Consider the following 20993-nt stretch of genomic DNA (forward strand, 5'->3'; position numbering starts at 1 on the left):
GCTCTCCACAATTCGGCCATAGCTTTTCTTACCACAATTTTTACTTCTATTGCTCTTCTTTATAACTTTCTGCGTTGGCCCCAATCCTGGCTACCCTGAACGGGTCCATGCGTGTTCCTATTCTTAAGTCTTTGCCCAAGAGTCGGGATGCTTGTTCTCCTTATCTTAGCTCAACTATTTTCAGATTTAGCTCAAACCCATGTCCTGTGTGTCATGTTCCTGAAGTGTCCCCAGTCATAAGAATCTTTTTCTCTTCAGAATTTTTATAAACTTTGTGGTCTATATTACTCTTATGGCTCATTCTATGTTCTATTATCTTGTCATCATATTAACTTATACCCTGTTTCCTTGATTGGATCATATGCCCTTGGGAGATATGTATAATATTTTAGATTTCTCTGCATCCTGATTGCCATTTAGCTCTGTACATAGTAGGTGTTCAATACATTTTTTCTTAGATTGAGCTAAAAGAACATATATTTGCTAACTACTTTCTATGTGCCCAGCATTTTTTGAGGTTCTGTGGAGTATAGAGAAGGGCATAAGAAAAATTCATTGCCTTCAAAAACTTACAATATTAAAGTAAGGTAAAGTCAAGATATAATAAAGTACTTCGATAGCGACAGTATGGTAAATGCTATAAGAAAGGCATGAAGTACTATGAAGATTCAGAGGAGAGATGACATCTCATAGGGGAGTTGGGGAGAGTGGGATAAAGAAAGCCTTCTTGGAAGAGGTGGCCTTTGAGATTGACTTTGAAGGATGGTTAAGGTTTTGATGGGCAAAAATGGGGTGAATTCCAGATTCAAGAGACCTGATTAGTGAAGAGATCAAAAATAGACTGTGGCAATGAACACTAAGACTCAGAAACAGGACCAGGGGCTTATACAGAAAATAAGAAATATTCTGCCTCAGAGACACTGAAGCACACCTTGTTTCAAATTTCAGGGCCAATAAAAGGGGCGCTTTTCAGGGGTTGAAGCTTTAACATGTACCTGACTACATTCCTCAAGCATAGCTTCTGTGGAGACTGAGAATTATTTGCAACAGTTCTTTTTGCTCTAATAATGCGGGCTTACCTACAGTCTGATGTGATACTGCATATAAAGCAAAAGGCCCCTTTCCTCCTCTTGGGGATAGAGGATTGGTTGGATTGTGTCCAGCCTCTCTTTCCTTTTAAATCCCATCAAAGTGAATGCATTACTCATGATTTTCTAACCTTGCCTTAGATCGGTAGTTCTTCTGTTGTTAAATAATAATTTGCCTTACATCATTTCTTGGAAAAGTTGAACGTGTTTTTGTGGAATTATTTCAACAATCATCCTTAGCTCCACTCTGTGCTTTTCGCTACCAACCTGAAACCCAGGGAGACGACCTAAGTCACAGTGAGTCTGTGGAGAGGGTCAGCTCACTGCCTGCCTGCTTCTCTTTAATGCTCTTTAATCTGGCCACTAGCTGAGAGATTAACAAGTAATCTTAGAAAGCCCTTTTCCCTCATCCTCAATTACTTCCTTCGGCAATCCCAATGGACGTTTCCCCAGAATTTAAAAATCATTACCTAAGGAATAAAATCAGAATAGACTATATCAACACCTTCCCAGTTTTCAGGGGTCAGGTGCAGCCGCACGTAGAAGCACGAGATTTTCGATTTCTAGCAAGCGCTTGGAAGGACCTTCAAGCCTAGAGGCCCCTGAAGGGAGGGAGGCGGTTTCCAAGACAACCGGGCCCCGGAGCGGTTGGCTCCCCAGGCTCCCTCCTCCTCCTCCCGGTAGCCCAGGGTACCGCCGGACAGCGTCCTCCCTTGCTCCGCGCCCTGATTGGCCGCACAGGCCGCGCGCTGATTGGCTGCGGCGATGCCTCGCGGGCCGGTGGCTATGGAGGCGGCGGCGGTTGATGGTTGACCGTTGGCTCCAGGGTAGGGGTCGCCGCTCGGGCGATCCGCTCAGACCCGACCAGAGCGCGCCGGCTGCTGACGCTCGGCCTGGAGCCCGCGGGCGAGACCTAGCTCGGATCCGCCATGCCGGCCGGGAGTACCGAGTCGGACGGCGTCCTCCGCTATCAGGTAGGGCCCCGCCTCCCGCCCCTCCCCGGGGCTCAGCCTCCCCATCCTCTGCCCACCCTCCTTCCTCTGCCCCCGAGCCCGAGCTCCGCAGGCCACTCCCTGAGGGCGAGGGGAGGCCAGCCCACGACACCAGGGGGCGCTCCGGGCGGTTGGGGATCGGCCGGGGCTGCGAGAGGGTGACCTTGGGCCGAACCTGGGAGCCGGCCGGTCTCTGCCGCATCCCTTGCGCGGCCGGCAGAGGAGCCTTGGCGGCCAGCGGGCGGTGACCTCTGTTCTCCTCGGGTACTCCCTGTTGGGAGAGAGGCTGGCTTCTGGCCTCGCCGTGTCCAGCTGGCACCTTGCTCTGAGCCAGGGACCTTGCTCTGGTCGAGCAGGTCTCTTTGTGTTTTTATTTCTGGGGGTTTCTGGTTCCTGAAAGGCTCAGGAAGAGCTGGAAAGACTGGAGGCTGAGACCAAACCCCGTTAACGTGGCCAGTTTTGTGACTCCCCCCGCCCCATTGCACAGACATCTGACAAGTTCTGGGTAGGGCAGGGGAAAAGGGTTGGGGAAGTGTTGAGAGGTCAAGAACTGGTGTTTATTTGAAGGAATGAAGAAACCAGGTTTAAGTAACTGATAACCCAGCGGTTGGGGTGGCTAATGTAAGGAGGAGCTTTAGGCTAGGTATCAGAGACTGTAGGTTCATGTTCTGCATCTGCCTTGCACAGCCTTTGTGACCTTGAGTAAGTCACCTGCCTCTTTGAACCTCGGTTTCCCCATCTAGTAAACTGGGAATGATAAGATCTGCTTTGTTTACCTCACAGGGTTGCTTTGAGGACTAAACGAGGTGCTATTTGTGAAAGGCTTTGTGAAATACTGTTTTCTCTGTGACAACCAGTAGGTGAGTGGGCAGCTCATTGAATTCTCTCTCCCTCTTTCCTGTGCAGTCAGATAGTATAGTTACGGCTCTGGAAAGGATTGAAGGGGCGTCATCTGAAGTGGAGGGATGTGAAGAGGATGATGGACCTTCTCAGGAAGGATGACAGGTCTTGGAAATAAGTGCTATGTTGTCATCAGGGATGGTTTCTGTAAGGAGACAAGGAAAACACTCTGAGTTTGTAGCAAACTGGGTGTCAGACACGGACTCTGTCCTCTTCTTCCTGGTAATAATTTGCTACTAGAAGATCCATAATTGCTTCTTTGCTTGCTCTATCAAAAAGGGAACCATATCTAAGATTTTGGAAAATCTTTCTATATCTAACCCTTCTAAGGCCTAGTAAGTGTATTCAATCTATGTTTGGGATACAACGATAAGCAAAAATAGGCAACGTTCTTCCCCTCCTGAAGCTTCCCATGGGGTGGGGTGGGGAGAAATAACCATTTTTAATTAAATAATTATACAAGTAAATGTATTATTATAAACTGTGATAAGTGTTTCTAAAGAAAGATAGCCTTGGTCTCAGATCAGAGAAGATTTTGCTAAGGAAGAAATTTGGGCAAAGATGTAGAGAATAAGTGTCAGCTGAGGGAAGCGGGAGATCAAAGGGCCTTGGAGATAAAGAGAACAGCAGAAGGGGGCATGGCAAGGTAGAAGACCTGAAAGCAGGCCAGTGTGGCTGGAGCCCTGCGGAGCAGAGAGGGGAAGGGTGTGAGATGTATTCTGGGGTCAGAACACACAGGACCATATAGCCCAGGCTGAGGAAGTTGGTATTTATCTGAGGAACAAGGGGAAGCCACTGAAGGGGTTTAAGTAGAGAGGGAAAGAAGAGAGAGAGAAGGGGAGAGAGCAAGAACCAGAGAAAGAAAGAGGGCTGATGAGATCATCATCACATTTTCCTATTGAAAGATTTCTCTGGCTCCAGTGGGGAGAACAGGCTGGAACGAATGTGAGGAGACAGTGTCCTTAACATGCAGAATGTGTACCAGTTATATTGTCAAGATCATAATAACCCCAAGGCTTCTATGAGTGCTCTGTGAAATTGATAATTCCTCAGTGCTTCTAGGATAGACATAATTGTCTCCTTTAGATCTAGCTCATGAAGCTTTCATGGGTGGTGGGATGAGGAGAAGACAAGGAATAGAGCAGAAACAGTAGGACCTCATGAAGGCTGAGTCAGGTGATGGGCAAATGGGTACTTGAGATATAGGGAGGAAAAGAAGTGGGAGTAGGAGGAGGAAAGGAAATAGGGATGACCTGGGGGGATGCAGTCAACCAACTGAAAATGAGCAGTTCACCCTCCTGCGTGCCCAGTGAGGCTGTGTGGAGGGAGATGGACCTTGCAAAGTGGGGAGATTGTGTAACTTGATGTGAACAGAGATTCCAGGCATCGCATTTAAATATCACAAGTGTAGGCTGTTTTCTTAGGTTTGGATGACTGCGCCAGTCTCCTAACAGTTCCCTCTTCTTTCTCTCTTGCCCTTCTGTGGTCCACTTTCCACATGGCAGCCGGAGGGAGCTTTTAAAAACAAAGACCAGATCAGGTTATATCCCATCCTGAAACCCTGCAGTGGCTTACCAGTGCGTTTTAGAATAAAATCCAGACTCCTTCCCACAGCCTATTGCACTTTCACATGACCAGAGCCATGCCCACCTCCCCGGCTGCTGGTCCTCCACTCTCTCACCATGCACCCCTGCACTGGCTTTCTTTCTCTTTCCTCAAAGTGGCAAGCTCCTTCATGCCCAGGACCTTCGTTCTTGTCATTGCCTCTGCCTAGGACGTTCTTCTACGCGGGCCTTCTCATGACCCAACTCAAATGTCACCTCCCCCGAGTGGCTTTCCCTGTGATTATAGTCACTCTCAGATAATCCTGTTTTATTTTCTTGATTTTTTTTGAGGGTGAGGAAGGTTGGCCCTGAGCTAACATCTGTGCCCACTTCCTCTATTTTGTATGTGGGCTGCCAGCACAGCATGCCTTGATGAGCGGTGCTAGGTCCGCGCCCAGGATCCAAACCCACGAACCCCTGGCTGCTGAAGCAGAGAGCACGAACTTAACCGCTATGCCACCGGGCCAGCCCCTGTTTTATTTTCTTAATAACACTTATAACCTATCTGAAATGTTCTTGTCTTGATTTCTTATCTTTTTGAAGCTTCATGAGGGCAGGAACCAGGCAGAAAATCGTGTCACACAACACAGTGCCTGGAATAAAAGAGGCACTCAGTTGCGTGAGTGATTGAATGACTATTGCAGATCCAAAGCCGATGGGCCTCTCCTTAAGGAGCTCTTGGTCGTGTCAGGATTAGGGCAGAGCGTCAGAGGGCTGTTGCTCGGTTACACAGAAGCTCTCCCTTCTGTGCTGCTGTGCTTTTGCTCAACTGTTCCAGCTGGAAAATCTTTCTCTTCCTCTCCACCTAGAATATTCCATTTTAACATTCAACGTCTGGCTCCATATCGTTATCAGAATTCGTTACTCAGTCTTGTCTGCTCACCACACCCACCAAGTGCTGTCACTTCTCCCACTCCTTATTGTGGAATATGCATGTTCTTCTCTGCTGCTAACCTGACAGCTCCCTTTGATGTTGTTGTTTATATAAGTTAGCTTTTACTGAGTGCTTGCCGTGTGCCAGGCACTGGGCTAAGTGCTTTCCATGCGTTATCTCATTTAATTCTCTCTGTAACCTTGAGAGTTGTATGCCTTTATTATCTCCATTTTTCAAATGAGGAAACCAAGACATAGAGAGGTGAAGTAAGTTCAGTGAGTGGCACAGCTGCCCTTCTCCAAAGAACTTGCCCCTCGTCACTCTGTGTTACTGGAGCTTGTGTCTTTGACACCGAGACCAGTGCCTGGGTCAGAAGATGTGTGCAAGGTGTGCGCAGGCTGTGTTAGGGTGGGAAGAGACTGGATGAGGGAGGCCACAAGGAGGCTGCTATTTCGGATGAATGAATGAAGGCCTGCATTACTGAACTTTGATGAGACCTCTGGAGGTGGTTATTGAAATTATAGGAGTCACTGAGCTCTTAAAGGGGTAGTAATGGAGGAAGAAGATCAGAAACTTCAGGGAGAGCCCCTGGTTTGAACTGGAGCTGGGACGTCTTGTAGCTTCACAGTTCTCCTGATCAGCACTTTCAGAACCGAGCAGAAAGAAGTGCTGGAGGAGAAGGCTGGAGAGGTCGGAACTGTCAGCATTTGAGCCCAGGGCTGCTGGGGCCTGCAAGGAGGTTCAGGGAACGTGGAAGTGGTGAAAGGAGCAAGTGAGTTTGGCTTTTATGTGAATCTGGCCTGCTCAGAATGGAAAATTTTGCAGAAATCTTCAGAATAACAAACCCTGGTAAATGGGTGATAATTGGGAAGCGTGGCCCATGATGGGAAGAGAGTCCCATCTTCTGTGGACTGAAGAAGTTCTGAGAGTTCCTGATGGGGACCTGAATGCTAGCGCCCAATGACTCTGGCACATGTTGGAGCTTACTAAATATTTGCTGAGCGAATGAATGAATGGCTCTGTGGAGAGCAGGTCAGCTGTTGTGAGGATCACGGTCAGTTTATGGTAAGCAGTCAGTAAATATTTGCTGAATGTTATTAAACAAAAGTATCAGCCATAGCAGTTTCTCCTCTCACCACGCGGCAGTGTGCAGTCCATGCTCCTCCGCCCTCTCCCAACACACCAGGTGTTCTTTCCCTCTGGGGGACTTGAGAATGTGAGCATTCTCTTTGCTTGGCTTTCCCAGCTCTACTGGAGAGCTTCAGTAGAAGAGGTGTGGGCTGTCGTGCCAAGCAGAGAATTGAGACAGTCTGGGTGACAATTCAGGCTGTGAATTTACTTACTTCAAAATTTGTAGGTAATTGTCTTAGCTCGTGGTTTGTCTTGGCAGGGTAGACGGGCTCTCAGTCAAGCCTGTCATGGTGGTAATCAGGACACAGAAAAGCAACTGTGTTTCTTCTAAATCTGCTGCTAGGTAACAACAACCAACCTTAGATAATGGAGAGGCTGGTTGTTTCCTGTAAGGCAGTGACAAGTTTACTCTGATCTTGGTAGTTAGGAAGCCATTATGTGTATATTAGTTTCTATTGTTGCCATAACAAATTACCACAAATTTAGTGGCTTAAAAGAACACAAATTGATTATGTTACAGTTCTATAGTCAGAAGTCCAACTCAGGTCTCGTTGGACTAAACTCAAAGTCTTGGCGGGGCTGTGTTTGCTTCTGGAGACTGAGAGAATCTGTTTCCTGGACTTCTTTAGCTTCTAGAGGCTGTCCGCATTCCTCGGCTCATAGTGCCCTTCCTCCATCTTCAAAACCAGCAACATAGCATGTCTTGGACCCTGCTTTGGCATCTCTTTCTCTCCCTCTACTCTTCTGTCTCCCTCTTCCACTTTTAGGGATCCATGTGATTACATTGAGCCGGATAAGCTTGTATCTTAAGGTCAGCCGATGAGCAACCTTACTTCTGTCTGCAGCCTTAATTCCCCATTGCCGTGTAAGGTAACATAGTCACACAGTCTAGGGATTAAGATGAGCGTATCTTTCGGGGCCATTATTCTGCCTGTTGCAGTGTACTAACTAGGGATCTGTACTGAACAGGAGTGACTCCGCTGGGGTTCAACAGAAGAATCTCTGAGAAACCAGAGCCACTTGGGGCTTTTAGGCCCCTCGCAGGCTGCTGAAGAGTCAAAAGAGGAAGCTCGTGGACACTCAGGAGCTCACGGCCACTGTGAAAAGGTCTGGGAGAGCTGCACAAGTCCCGTGGAACCTTCTCTTCTTGCTATAGGGTGTCCACATTCAGTGAGGAAGTCACATTGAGGGCGTTAGAGAGTCGGGCATCTGTGGTCAGAGTGAGTGAGGGGATCTACCAGGGGCCGGGCTTCATAGGCTTTGCTGAATGAAGAGCGAGATGGAATTGAGTAAGGAGATGGAGAACTATTGGAAATCTGGTCAGTAAAGGGGTAGTTTGAAGTCTAAGGTTCTGGAGCGCGAAGGACTTAGGAAGGTGGTAGTGTGGATCTTGAGCTATTCTCACTGGGACAGTAATCCGTGATTAGATGACCTGAGCTCTCTAAAATGACCAGGTTCTTTGCCTTTGGCAATATTAGCATAAATGTTAATATAAGAAGCCAGAGAGACCTGAGTTGGAGTTCTTCCTGTCCCACTCAGCTCTTGTGAAATCTTGCATAGCCTTGATTGGGACGTTGCGAGGAATAATTGCCGTAATATACGTAGAGCACAATGCTAGGTATGTAGTAAGTGCTCAATAAATACTAATCGTGTCAATTCAGTTTGCTGATTAGAAACCCTGGAAGTCACCTCTATATTTAAAAATGGTTAAATGCATCAGAACTCAATAAACCCTTGACTCTTTTTTTGTTGTTGGGGGAGGTGGAGAGAGGAGGGGTGGGAGGGTGTTACTTACAATCTCTGTTTATTGGATCCTTAGGAGAAAAGATGAAGGGGATCTTGGGAGGTGAAAAGTCAGAGACTGACTGCAGGAAAGAAGGCAGAGCTGAGTTTGGGGGACTTTCACCCCCCAGGTCCAGAGTGGAGCACCAGGGCAGGCGTGTCAGGGGTTCGGCTCAAGGTGGGCTCCCCTGCCTGCGCCCTTCCCCTCCCCTGCAGCCTCGGTGGCTGCTTCCAGGAGCTGGAGCCATTATGTAAAACTCAGCTCTGCTCCAGCCTTTTAATTTGTCCATTAACTGTTAAGTGAGAATCTGGTCTGCTACTCAGCTATAATTCATTCATTTTTCAAGGCTCATAGCAGTGCTTTCTCTCTCAAGACGTGCCTTGCAGTTTCAGTGTTCTAATGTGTGGTTAACCCCCTTAGTTCTTTCTGTTGTATCTAGTCCTTGAGGTAGGCACCCACATCAATTCACATTTATGGAGTGGGTCAGTGTCAGTGAGCTGGGAGGAAGTACAGAAGAGAGAAGACTCAGAAACAGGGCGTTTTCTCTAGATCACCCTTCTTTCCTGCTCTCTTTCCCTCCCTCCCACCTTTCTTTTTTCTCCTAAACTTATGTAATGTGGTTCTCATGATTTTAATCTTTTCTGAGTCAGAAACTCCCCTGAGAATCTGCTGAAGGTCACAGACCCTCTCCCAAGAAAAGTGCACGCTCATTCGTAGCCCATTCGTGGGAATCTTAGCAATCCGTGGTTAAGAAATCCTGTCTGCCGTAGACAATAATGGTGTCAGAGGAAGGAAGAGCCATCTGGTGAGGAATCGGCAGCAGGCACGGACCCCTGAGACTTGATGTTCCCTTCTTTTCATTTTTATATGATTTTAAACAAACTTTGTGTATATTTGAAATTTATGGAACATTTCAAGCGTATACCAAAGTAGAGAGACTTAAATCAATCATCATGTACGCATGACCTGGCTTCAACAATGAACACACACCTATATTGTTTCATCTGTGTCTCCACCCACTCTCCAAATCTCAGACATCATATCATTGCATCAGTAAAAACTTCAGTAGGTATCACTGGAGATTAAGGACTCTTTTTTTTTTTTTTGAGGAAGACTAGCCCTTAGCTAAGATCCGCTTCAAATCCTCCTCCTTTTGCTGAGGAAGATTAGCCCTGAGCTAAGATCTGTGCCGGTCTTCATCTATTTTATATGTGGGATGCCTGCCACAGCATAGCTTGATGAGCAGTGCATAGATCTGCACCCAGGATCTGAACCTGTGAACCTGGGCCACCCGGGCTGCTGAAGCAGAGCGCACCAACCTAACCACTACACCACTGCGCCTGCCCCTAAGGATTCTTTTTTTAATGATGTAACTACCATATGACAATATTGTTATTATACTTAAAAATGAACAATTCCTTAATGTAATCAAATGCCCATTGAGTTGTTTAAGTTTCTGAGTGCCTTATAATTTTTTTAATAGTTGGCTTATTGGAACCAGGATACAAATAAGGTCCGCACGTTCACATTCAAGCCTGACCTTTCAAAAGCCTTGGCTAATGGTGTTTTACAGGGGTTCTGTTTTCTTTGGCAAGACAAAGAAAGTGGACGCACATTTATTCAGTGAATTTAGGCTGTGATTAACCAATATAAATTAAGGAAACAAACAACAAGTTGATTTTTCAACCTGAATTTTTCAGATGATTGAGCTTGTTCTTCGTATTTGCTTCTATAGTCCAGAGTCAAGGACTCAATCCTCCCTCCCTCCCTCCAGATTCTCTGCATTCTCTGCTGTGTCAGGTGTCTGCACGGTACTAAGCATTGTAATTAACTGGTCCCTGTTCTCTGGATATTACAGACCTGTGGGGAAGCCAACATGAAAAATTATTCATATATATGTATATTATTTATGTGTATATGAATAATTTATTATTATATGTAAATAATGAAACATTTATATTATAGCATATTAACTTTTCATTATTATATGTATATAATATATATATGTATATAGATAGATAATTTTTAATGCATATGAATATATATGAAGTTTTATGAGAAAATATATGATCATGTGATAAAGAAAGAGTTCAGAAAAATAAATATTCATTCATCAAAATTTATTGGATACTTACCACATACTGGACATTGTGTTAGGTGGTAGATGGATAGTGATAAATATAAGACACAGTACCCACCGTCCTGGAACTTATGGAAGGGCAGGCTGCTTGCAATGGTAAGCTACTGTGTTGGACTCTGGGAGAACATAAAGATGAAAATATGTGGCTCCTGCTGTCAGGGAATTCATGATCTAAAAGATAAGCTAGGTAAACAAATAATAAATAAGTCTATAATAAAAGCAAGTATTTTCCATCTAAAAGTTATTTCTGAGAAAGGAGAGTATTTACAACTAAGATGGCAGTGAAACTGACATGCTCTGGAAAATGGACTCAAAGCACCTATGGTGATGAGGAAGAAGTCACTGATGATAGAGATGCATTTGAAGATTTTGAATAACATTCTTTTATAAAATGTAAGAGAGAAAATAATATTTCTAAGTTAATTTATTATTTTACCTATATGTAATTTTTCTGTGTCATCTGTATACATATTGCAGTGTTATCACTAAAAGGTGAAAATTCTTAAGAAAACAAGCACCATACCACCTCAAGAGAAAGTAGCAATTTCTGTAATATCATAAGAGATCTAGTCAATATTCGTATTTCTAATCGTCTCATATGTCATAAGTTTTAAGAAGTAACTGAAAAGGTGATTTCAGTTAGTTAGTTTGGATCATGACTCAGATAAAGTCTACGCATTGTGATTGGTTTGTTGTTTCTTTTAACTCTTGGTTTCACCTTGCTCTTTCCCTGTCTCCGTTTCTGTCTTTCTCTTCCTGCAGTTGTTTCTTTTTAAAAACGGGGCTGGGGAGAGAGTTTGTTCTATAGTTTCCCACAATCTGGGTTCTGCGGATTGTGTTCCTGTGGTGGTATTTTTAATGGGACGCTGTTTCACTGTATTTTCAGTAAATTGGTATTTGGATTTAAAGACTTGATCAGATTCGGGGACAATTTTTTGGTAAGATTACCTCATGGGTGGTGATACGGTCTCCCATTAGGAGGCATATAATGCCTGGTTGTCTCTCTTTTTGTGATGTTAGTGGCCGTTGAAAATCAATGCAATCCATTAGGGAGGCAAAAGGGCAGTGTTCTAATTCTAACATTCCTCAATCATTTATTCTCTTCTATAATAAGAAACTTCTCTCATCGCTATGGTACCTCTCTATGGTACAGTTTATATAGGAAAACCAGGATAAATTTTTACCAGTTGTCAAAGTCATGAGTAGGGGTATTAGCATTATCCTCCAATGGGGGCCAATTAGTTAATTTTTAAAGTGACCTTGTGAACTCGTGGATTTTAACATATTTGACATATTCAATCCATTGCAGTTATCACTCTTATTGATGCTAAATTGTCCTATTTTTGGCAAGGGACCTCTGTAAGTTGGCCCGAGTCCTTTTGACATAACCCTCGTTGTCTGAGTGCCTTTTAGTAGAAGATGGTATTTTAAGAGACTACAATCTAGATGCTAATGATCCTCATGGCTCCTGGCCGATCATTTTTTCTAGGCCTTTTGAGTGGACAGAGCTGGAAAATAGAAATTTATAACTTTAAAACATTTAAAGATAAAAATGCTTCATATATTCTTGTTGATACTTCCAATTCAAATTTTGGACTCCATGGTTTTTCTCTAACTTCTGTCTTACAACTGTACCCCCTTTCACCCCTGCTGAGGATCCCAGTTCTCAGTCACCTGGAGAGTTACAGAGTAAGTTCACAGAATTAGTTTGTTTTATCTCGCAATACACAGCTGTCTCAGAATGGTGACACTGGCACTACAACCAACAATACGATAAGTAAAAAGTAGTTTAAGATCTTTTAAAGTTCTTTTCTCCTTAGGGTACATGCCAGTAAGGCCATTCTGTCAGTTTGTTATGTTTTAATGTTACTTGGAATAATTTCTCTTGGAATAGTTATGCCATCAATTTGGCATTTGCTTTCATTTTGTTTTTGATTTCTGGGAATTACTTTTAAAAGTTTAATTTTGTTTTAAAGTTATGTAAAATATTTACAAAATAAGGGATATTCAAAGAAGGCTCGCTTCTGCCCTTGTCTCTTTTACCTATCTCCCTCCTTCCTCTAGAGGTAACTGTTTAAAAAAGGCTTTTATGGGTTGTTCTTCCTTTGTGCGTTTTTACATATGAACAGATGCATATACTCCAACACCCTTTCTTAGATAAAAGTTAGGAAATTATACAGTTTTCTCCATCTTGCTTTTCAAATTTAATATTATATCTTGGAGATTATTCCATGTTAGTAATAATATGTAATTAAAATATGTCTATAAAACTAAAATCGTAAATAAAATGCTGTAAGTAGCCATTTGACTACTTCGTCTACTTCCCTTAAAGTTTGTTTATTCAAGTTGGCCTCAAGAAACTTTTTTTGAATCTTCTCCTTGGGACAATGGATTGCCTTATGTTTAGAGTTGCCTTATTTGGGGGTATAGATGATAACTAAAAAATAGTAAAATTAGAACAGTAAGCTGGCAATTTGAGCAGGATCTAGGGGGTGGTGAGGATTTGAGTGCTGGAGAGTTGGGGAAGGGGCGTGTGAGATGACTGGGCAGGGTGACCAAAGGCACGGAGGTGGGAAAGTGCCTGGCGCCTGTGGGATCAGCGAGCCTGGCTGGAGCTGCGGGGCTGGTCAGGGAAATAGACTGGCAGGGAAAGCAGCTGAGATTTTTTTGAAATAGTTCACTGTCTTGGTAAGGTAAGTGCCATTGTCCTCATTCTTTTAACAAGATTTATTGCGCACCTACTCTGTGAAAAGTCTGTGCAGGGTGCTGGGGAAACAGTGGTGAGCAAGGCGGATATGGTCCCTGCCTTAAGGAGCAGAGATGTTGCATTACTAAGGGGAAGTACAGTGTGCTGTGAGGGTGTGTCAGCGGGAGGGCCCAGCTTAGGTCAGAAGAGGGGCAGGCAGGGAAGGCTTCCGAGAAGGGCAATTAGGCCCAGGTCTGTGGGCTGATGAGTAAGATGGCTGCTGTGGTGCAGGTGAGGGTGGCAGGGAGAGGGTGATAGTTCTAGGCAGAGGGAGTAGCACTCAGGGAAGAAAGTGAGTGTGGTTCTAGAACTGAAAAAATGTCCAGTGTGCCGGAAAGGAGTGGGAAGTGTGGGATAGAGTGGATGGGAGATGAGAGTGAATTCGAGAGAAATTGCAAAGGAGGTCTTGATGAGAAAGGGGACTGTTTCCCTGAAGGCATTTAATAGACACTCAATATATGTGGAATGGATGAATAAATAAGCTTGGGATTTCAAAGGTGGACTAAGAACTGACGGTGCCGTGGGCTGAAGGAAGTAAATGAGTGCAGGTTGCTAGTTTGGGAAGGAAGATTTGTTTGGTTGTAGACACGTGGATCTTGAGATACGGCATCCCAGTGGGTTGTCGAATACGGAGCCCCACAGTTTCAGGCTGTTGACATTGTAAAACTCAGTGTGAGGTAGAGCGCTCTTCCTGGGGAATTACGGTTCGAGGAAGAAGAGCCTTAGGAGGAGACAGAGGAGATCTGGTCAGAGCAGCAGGATGGAGAACTTCAAGGACAGAGTGGTACACAGCCTCAAATGCTGCAGAGACGTCAAGGAGACCAGTTTATACCAAATAAGACAATGTGGCTGACACCACTTACAAGATGCCAACATGGTTGACAGATGTACAGGTGGAGAGGGGAGGCGGGAGATCCGCAGTCACAAGACCTGGGCTCGGTCCTGGCTCTGCCTCTTACCACATTTGTGACCTGGGGCAATAATTACTTAATGTTCTCTGAGTCTCAGGCTGCACATTTATAAAATGAGAAAGAAAATGGCTGCCATGTTTGTGTCTCAAAGTTATTGTGAGGTTCAAATTAAAAATATATGTAAACCATTGTGTCTTCTCGCTCAAGTGTTACATAAAGGGTCTGGCGTACACACAGTACTTAAATGAGTGCTTGAATGAATGTGTGGGTCTTACTATGACTACTTATTTCTGTTTCGACAGAGACCAGATGAAGAAGCTGTGGTGGATCAGGGGGGGACCAGCACAATCCTCAACATTCACTATGAGAAAGAAGAGTTGGAAGGTAGGAAGCTCTGCTCTGCGTAATGCGGGAAATTAGTGAGAGGCAGCCTGGTGAGGGGAAACAGCTTTGCCATCAGGAGACCTGGGTATGAGTCCTAACTCTTTCTCACTAGCTGTCAGACCTTGGGGGAAAATCACTTCATTTCCTTTAGCATCAATTTCCTCGTCTGTTAAGTAAAAGTAGAGATGATAATACCTGTTTTACTATTAGGATCTAATAGACAGCATGTGAGACAATGCACTGAGCACTGTAAAGTCTAATACAAATATTAATAAACAACCTATTCCTTGAGAATGTGAAGTGCTCAGATCAGTTTAGTGTTTCTTGACGATTGCCTAGAAATATAGATATGTACAAAATTTTTAAAGAAAATAAAATACAAATAGTTCTAAAAATTCATTTTTTATCCCATCCTGTTTTTACCCCATTTCTATTGTTTGCTCTTCCCATTGTAACTATATCCATTTCTGCCCTGGCATTTTCATCTAAATAAGAAAAGGGAAAACATGTACACACCTATAGCATGTTCTTTAAGAGTTCATAGCACAGAGTTGTATAAAAACCCAACTGAAGTGGAAGGGAAGGAAGAGGCATTTTAATTGGCTTGCTCTGTCTAGTTTACCTTAGTAAAGCTCCTCTTCCTTTCTCTCCTCCCCCACCTCAGCTCCCCACATGACCATAGTGTGGTGTCCTTCTGCTTTCCCTTCTCCCACGGGGCCTAGTTTCCTGATAAGTGGTGACGCTCTGTTTGATTAAAGAAAGGCTCGTGTGCACCATGGCTTTAATGAGAACACACATGTGGTTCAAAAGCCTTGGTGAAATCTCGGCAGCCTCTCCCACAATGTTGAAGGCGATGATGCAGCAATTTTCTAATGACTGAGACAGCGTGTGAAATGTTCCCTCCGTACTGCTTGTTCCTGTGACGTCTTTTTCATCAAAGTTGTGCAATCCCCAGAGAAAACTTGTCCTTTGGATGGAGAAAGTGAAAGCTGTGGAGGCTGACTCAGCCTCTGGGTCTGTTACCGTGAGAACTTAGGTGGGTGGCTCTGTGGAGGTCAGTGCAGTTCAGGTATATCAAGGTTAAGGTTTCCAAGTTATTTTGACCAGATGGAAGAAAAGCCAGCGTGGGTTTCAGCAATTGGGAGAAAGCGGAAGAAGGAAAGGGTGTGGAGGCAAGAGGCTAACATTTGTTGAATGCCCCTTGTGTGTAGGCATTTGGCTAGGCATTGCTACAAGTTGTCTTTTTTATCTTCACAGCAACCCAGGCAGGTAGGTATCGTCTCTATTGTACGTGGTGGGAAACTGCTCAGGGTCATCTAGCCTAATGGCAGGTGAGACTGAGATGGAATTCTGCTCTTTCTACTCTGCCACACTGCCCAGCACTGGCCACCCAACCTCAACGTCTTGCTGCATCATATAAACATTTTTATGTATTGCCCCATCTTTCCTTCTACCCTGATCATTCTATTGCCCGTCCACCCTCTCCTTGTAACCTGGGGGCACTGTTGCTCTCAGTGTGGTGGTCTGGGCCCACTAGATGTTTGCCCTCAGCAAGGAGGTAACCGTTTGTGAACCCTTTTGTCTACTGGAAATAGAATAATAAACCTGGGCAAACTCTCTTGGATCCTGAGGACTGGGTTCCATCGGCAGAGGTCAGCTGAGTGATTGGCAGGAGGAGCGTCTCAAGAGGACATCATCTATTCCTTATACATTCCCCATTTTGCTGTAAAAGAAAGCCATCTATGATGATGGCGTTGCTAGGGGATAGTACGTTGGGAAATGGCCCTTTATACATAGACGTTTTTGAAACCTAGCATCTTATGAATCTTATTTCTATTAGCACTTTTTAAGAAAAGCACTATAGGCAAATGGAGGACAAATGGTGCCCACTCCTCAGACCTGATGCAGTTCTAGAGTAGCTCTGGAGAGGAGAAGAAGGCGTTGGGGTTTGCCATAGGATGGGCCATGCTGTGGGCTCACCCTGACTCACTCCAAGGGCAGCCCTGGGGCTCAGTGAGGCTGCTCTCGGGGAGGTGTTGTCTCTTGAAGACGTGGAATAAAATCAGTCCCACTTTGATGGAAGACAAGTGAATTGTGTTCTAATTCAATGTGTATGCCGTGATACAAAGATCTGTGGCTGCAGATAAATCTCTGGGTCTTCCTTCTCCTTTATTCCATACCCTCTGCTCCCCATGACACGAAGCAGTCCCCCTCCTATTTTCAGAACTACTTCTGAGATTTAGTCTGCAGTCGTTGTTGGAGACTTTGGTAGATGTGAGTCTTTTTGCATAAGTTCATTCCATCAGTAGGAGAAGGTGCATTAAACCATGACGTTGCTTTTTTTATGTATGGGAAGAGTCAAAAGCAAACGTTAGAAGAGATTTCCAAAGATAAACTCACGCAGAGCAATAGTGCATGCTGTGCTTCAGTGGCCTCTCCTAGTTCCAGAGGAACACAGGGCAGTTACTTTAGTTAGAGGAGTGGCTTTTCCCGTTTTTTCTGGCAGATCATTATTCCTGATTAACTACTAAACCTGTGAGTCCTAGAGTAAGTATAGTGCCTTCTAATAAGTTTTTAATAGAGGTAGGAGCCATTTGGTCATATTTATAGGTTAAAAAAAAAGGCTTGCACCTGTTCCACATGTTAGATTCCCCCCGTGGTTATTGACTTTGAGTCATCCTGTAGCCCAGGGGAGCGGAACACCCTTTTGTCTGTGCTGATGAGTTCTGTGTGCCTGCTCGGGAAGCAGCATGTATGGAATGCCCTGTAAGTTGGTGTATCTTCATCACCAGTCAGTCTCTATCTGTGATGGGTGGGTCACACCGTGATTCTGTCCTGCTCCACGAGATTCAGTCCCCGTTCTCTAATGATTGCTTTCTGTATATGTATACCTACTTATTTTTAAAAATATACACTAATGTTACATCTTTCCCATAAATTTTACCAAATGAATACTTGTCTTTGCACACAGATAGCCCCCAAAGAGTAGTTTTGGTAATGACTGGAAAGAAGAATAGAGAATGAGATGGAAAGGAGGTGGCATTTGGGTGAGTTGGTAGGTCGATGAGGAGAAGGAAGACTGTGGGTGGGAAAATAGTTGAACGGCCAGCAGTGACCACAGGGGTAGTTCCGTGAAGTTACTGGACTGCAGAATCTGGGTAGATGGACTGGGTTTTATTGGTGCTATATTCGTTTCCTAGTGTCCATTTGTTTGTCCTCTTCTCTGCTGATTTCACTCAGAAAATCTAAGTCCCTGTTTCTGAGTCCCCGGCCTAGAAACTGATGCCTAATTTTCTGACAGCCGCTTGGTCCTTCTTAGCTCCGCCCCCTGCTGGGGCTTGTTTTCATTTCTGCCTTTCTCTCTGGTGTTTTCAAAAGGCACGCGCTGTGGTTGGCTAATGTTTGTGAGAATTGATTGGACCAAAAAAACTTCCTAGAGAAGGCAGAGCTTTCCTTCTCTAAGATTTCAGCGTTACCTTACTTCCCACAGAGCCATCAAAGGCATCTGATAACAGATGGAGATGCAGTAGGACTCCACAGGGCTGGGAGGTGATGCTCATTAGCCTGGTAAAGAGGAGAAGCTGGGGGAGGAAAGCGGCAGGCTGAAATGCAGGAATTTCACATGAGAGGGCCAACTCTTCTCAGTAAAGTATGAGGTGAGGTCACTGCTTAGAGAGAGGAACCGTGGATAAGGCTGTGGATTTGAAGACAGTGGCTAAAGACTGGAACAGCTTCTGTGGTGGAAGATGTGGGGGGCCTGAGACCTAGGGTGCTGAGCAGCAGTAACTGGGCAGAAATGGGAGAAGACCAAGGCTCTGTGTATCCTTGATGCTACTGATTCTGGGCTCCAGCCTTGGCGGAGGAGGTGAGACAGGTCTGGAAGTGGTGAACAGAACAAGATAAGGTTTATAGAAGGAATGAGGGAGTAGGAAAGGAGGAACTGGAGAATAATGCTTCTGGGTCATTTATTTTCTCCTGTTCCCTCTTTTTGTACAGAAGTTAATATCTCTCCCTATAACCCCAGCCTCGTGCTCCTCACGATTTGTAATTAGTCTCTCATTTGTATTCTAGATTGCGTATTCTACAATGCAGAAAAAAAAATAATGGAAACTGATCCTAGAATGTATTGGCTGCTAAAATTTATTCAAGGAATTGTGTTACACATTTTACATACATTATCTTATTTACTGCTCAAACTTCTGAGTTTAAATAATAAGCTTTTAGTATCCTTTTAAAAAATTTTCTCTGGGAAAGATTCACCCTGAGCTACTATCTGTTGCCAATCTTCCTCTCTCTCTTTTTTTCCCTCCCCAAAGCCCCAGTACATAGCTGTATATTCTAGTTGTAGGTCCTTCTACTTCTGTGTGAGCCACTGCCACAGCATGGCTACTGACGGATGAGTGGTGTGGTTGCGTGCCCGGGAACTGAACCTGGGCCGCCAAAGCAGAGCCTGCTGAACTTTAACCACTGGACCATCAGGGCTGGCTCTGATATTCTTTTTTAAAGACAGAGGTAGATTAGATATTAGATAACTTGTTCCAGGTCACACAGCTAGTGAATGATGAAGTCAAGTTTTGGCTGCAGGCAGGTTGACGAGCACTTACCCACTTTCCTAAGCTGCCTCCCTGCCAAGACCGGCTGCAGGTGTCACCTAGTGACTCTATTGCTTTTTTTCAATCGCTCAGTCAAATTGTTGTAATAACAACTAGCATCTGTACTGGCCTTGTTGTTAGTGCTGTGGGGGAAGTTGCAACTCCTAGCAACCCTGTGGACAGCAGAGCGGAACCCTGCCTGGTCTTTTTGCACCATCCTCTCACCTTGCAGTGCTGTATCAGACAACGCTCTGCTGCTGTTCACAGGGTTTTCATGGCCAACCTTTTCAGAAGTGGGTGGTCAGGTCCTTTTTCCTAGTCTTAAATCTCTACTGACACCTGTCCACCACAGGTGACCCTGTTGGTATTTGAAATGCCTGCGGCATAGCTTTAATCACCACAAAGCCAAAACACACAGCCACCACAGTATGACAACTGACAGTTCCCTGACTGGGGAAACAACCCAGGCCGTGGCAATGAGAGCCCCGAATCTTAACCACTAGACCATCAGGGCTTTGCAAATCATGTTCTTGCACATTATTTCCTTTGATGTTAACACTCCTGTGAGGTTTGCTGCTACGTGCAGGACGAAGGAGACCTTCAACTGCAAGATCTCTGCATCTTTAGTCCTGGAAGCCTTTGAAGTTTGGTCATTTCAGAGTTGTGACCAGGCCACAGAAGTGTAATTTTTTTTCCTCTCTTAAATACTAGACTCCTTTTACTAAAGGAGTTCTCTCTACAGGCCTTCTGCTTCTTTTCAGGTCACAGAACTCTGTACGTGGGTGTTCGGATGCCGCTGGGCCGGCAGAGCCATCGGCACCACCGAGCCCATGGCCAGAAGCACCGGAGACGAGGGCGGGGCAAAGGAGCCAGCCAGGGGGAGGAAGGCCCAGAGGCCCTGGCCCACGGTAACACCCTCGGGAGAGAGGGGGCGTGTGGGGAGGGGGGTGCTCGGTGAGGCTGAGGGAAGGTGTGATGAACATCAAGCAGGGGGTCTTGGTTCTACAGCCTTCTGTAGAGTTTTCAGAGCTTGCATCCAAGAAGAAATGCCTCTAAGAATCAGAGTATCTTCCTGAAAACTTAACAGTTCAGGCCCCCCAAATCAATACCATAGTAGGTGAAATCATTTGCTGGAGAATTAGCCATTTCTTTTGATCAAATTTGTCAGATTTCCGGTTTCTTGTCTGTTTTCTTCAAGTGGTCTTAGTTGATAATTTTTTCCTCCCATGAAACTGCTTCTACAGAATAGCTTTTGTGTGTGTGTGTGAAAATAAGGACTCTTTTCGATCTGTGTTCAGGATTGTCTTCTATATGTTCTTGAAGTTGTAAGGCCCCCGGATGTGCTACGTATGGCAGGATGCTATTTCTGTTCTAAGGTGAGGCTGGGAGCAGACCTTTCTCTGTGGTTCACTTTCCAGACACACCGTCTCAGCGTGTTCAGTTCATTCTCGGCACCGAGGAAGATGAAGAGCATGTGCCTCACGAGCTGTTCACAGAGCTGGATGAGATCTGCGTGAAAGAGGGAGAGGATGCCGAGTGGAAGGAGACAGCCAGGTAAGGCCTAAAACAACCGGGGTCAGAGCAGTCCCTGGGCTATCTTGATATTATAGGTCTGGCTTAGAAGATGCCTGGTGAGGCCACCTTGGTTTGGACCTAGCCCAGCAGAGATAGCATAGGTCCACACTTTTCCTGAACATGAACCATAGAGTCATTTGGGTTTTAATTCACTGGAAGTTCCAGAGTTTTTTGGATGTCCATGGGACAGTCCAACCTCATGAGAGCCTTGGGGTTATAACTAGCCTAACAGCAGGCTTCCTGGAGTAGTTGTAGCGTGACATGCTTGTCTGA

At 44.9% G+C, this 20993-nt stretch overlaps 1 protein-coding gene across 4 annotated transcripts in view; it reads left to right on the forward strand.

The window, feature by feature from the left end:
- The first annotated feature begins 1823 nt into the window (after positions 1-1823).
- Positions 1824-20993, forward strand: part of SLC4A8 (solute carrier family 4 member 8) — a 65205-nt gene continuing 46035 nt past the window's right edge. For 3 of the 4 annotated variants that reach the window (XM_014847426.3, XM_044755978.2, XM_014847425.3), the window contains exons 1-4: positions 1824-2062; positions 14472-14553; positions 19907-20053; positions 20564-20699. In XM_014847426.3, coding sequence (XP_014702912.1) covers positions 2018-2062; positions 14472-14553; positions 19907-20053; positions 20564-20699 — 410 coding nt within the window. In that variant the 5' untranslated portion in view covers positions 1824-2017. Of the gene's footprint in view, positions 2063-2863; positions 2941-14471; positions 14554-19906; positions 20054-20563; positions 20700-20993 lie in introns of all 4 variants that reach the window. The other variant, XM_044755977.2, reaches the window with a different exon arrangement.

This window comes from Equus asinus, chromosome 22, assembly GCF_041296235.1.
Source record: "Equus asinus isolate D_3611 breed Donkey chromosome 22, EquAss-T2T_v2, whole genome shotgun sequence".
Taxonomy (NCBI): domain Eukaryota; kingdom Metazoa; phylum Chordata; class Mammalia; order Perissodactyla; family Equidae; genus Equus; species Equus asinus.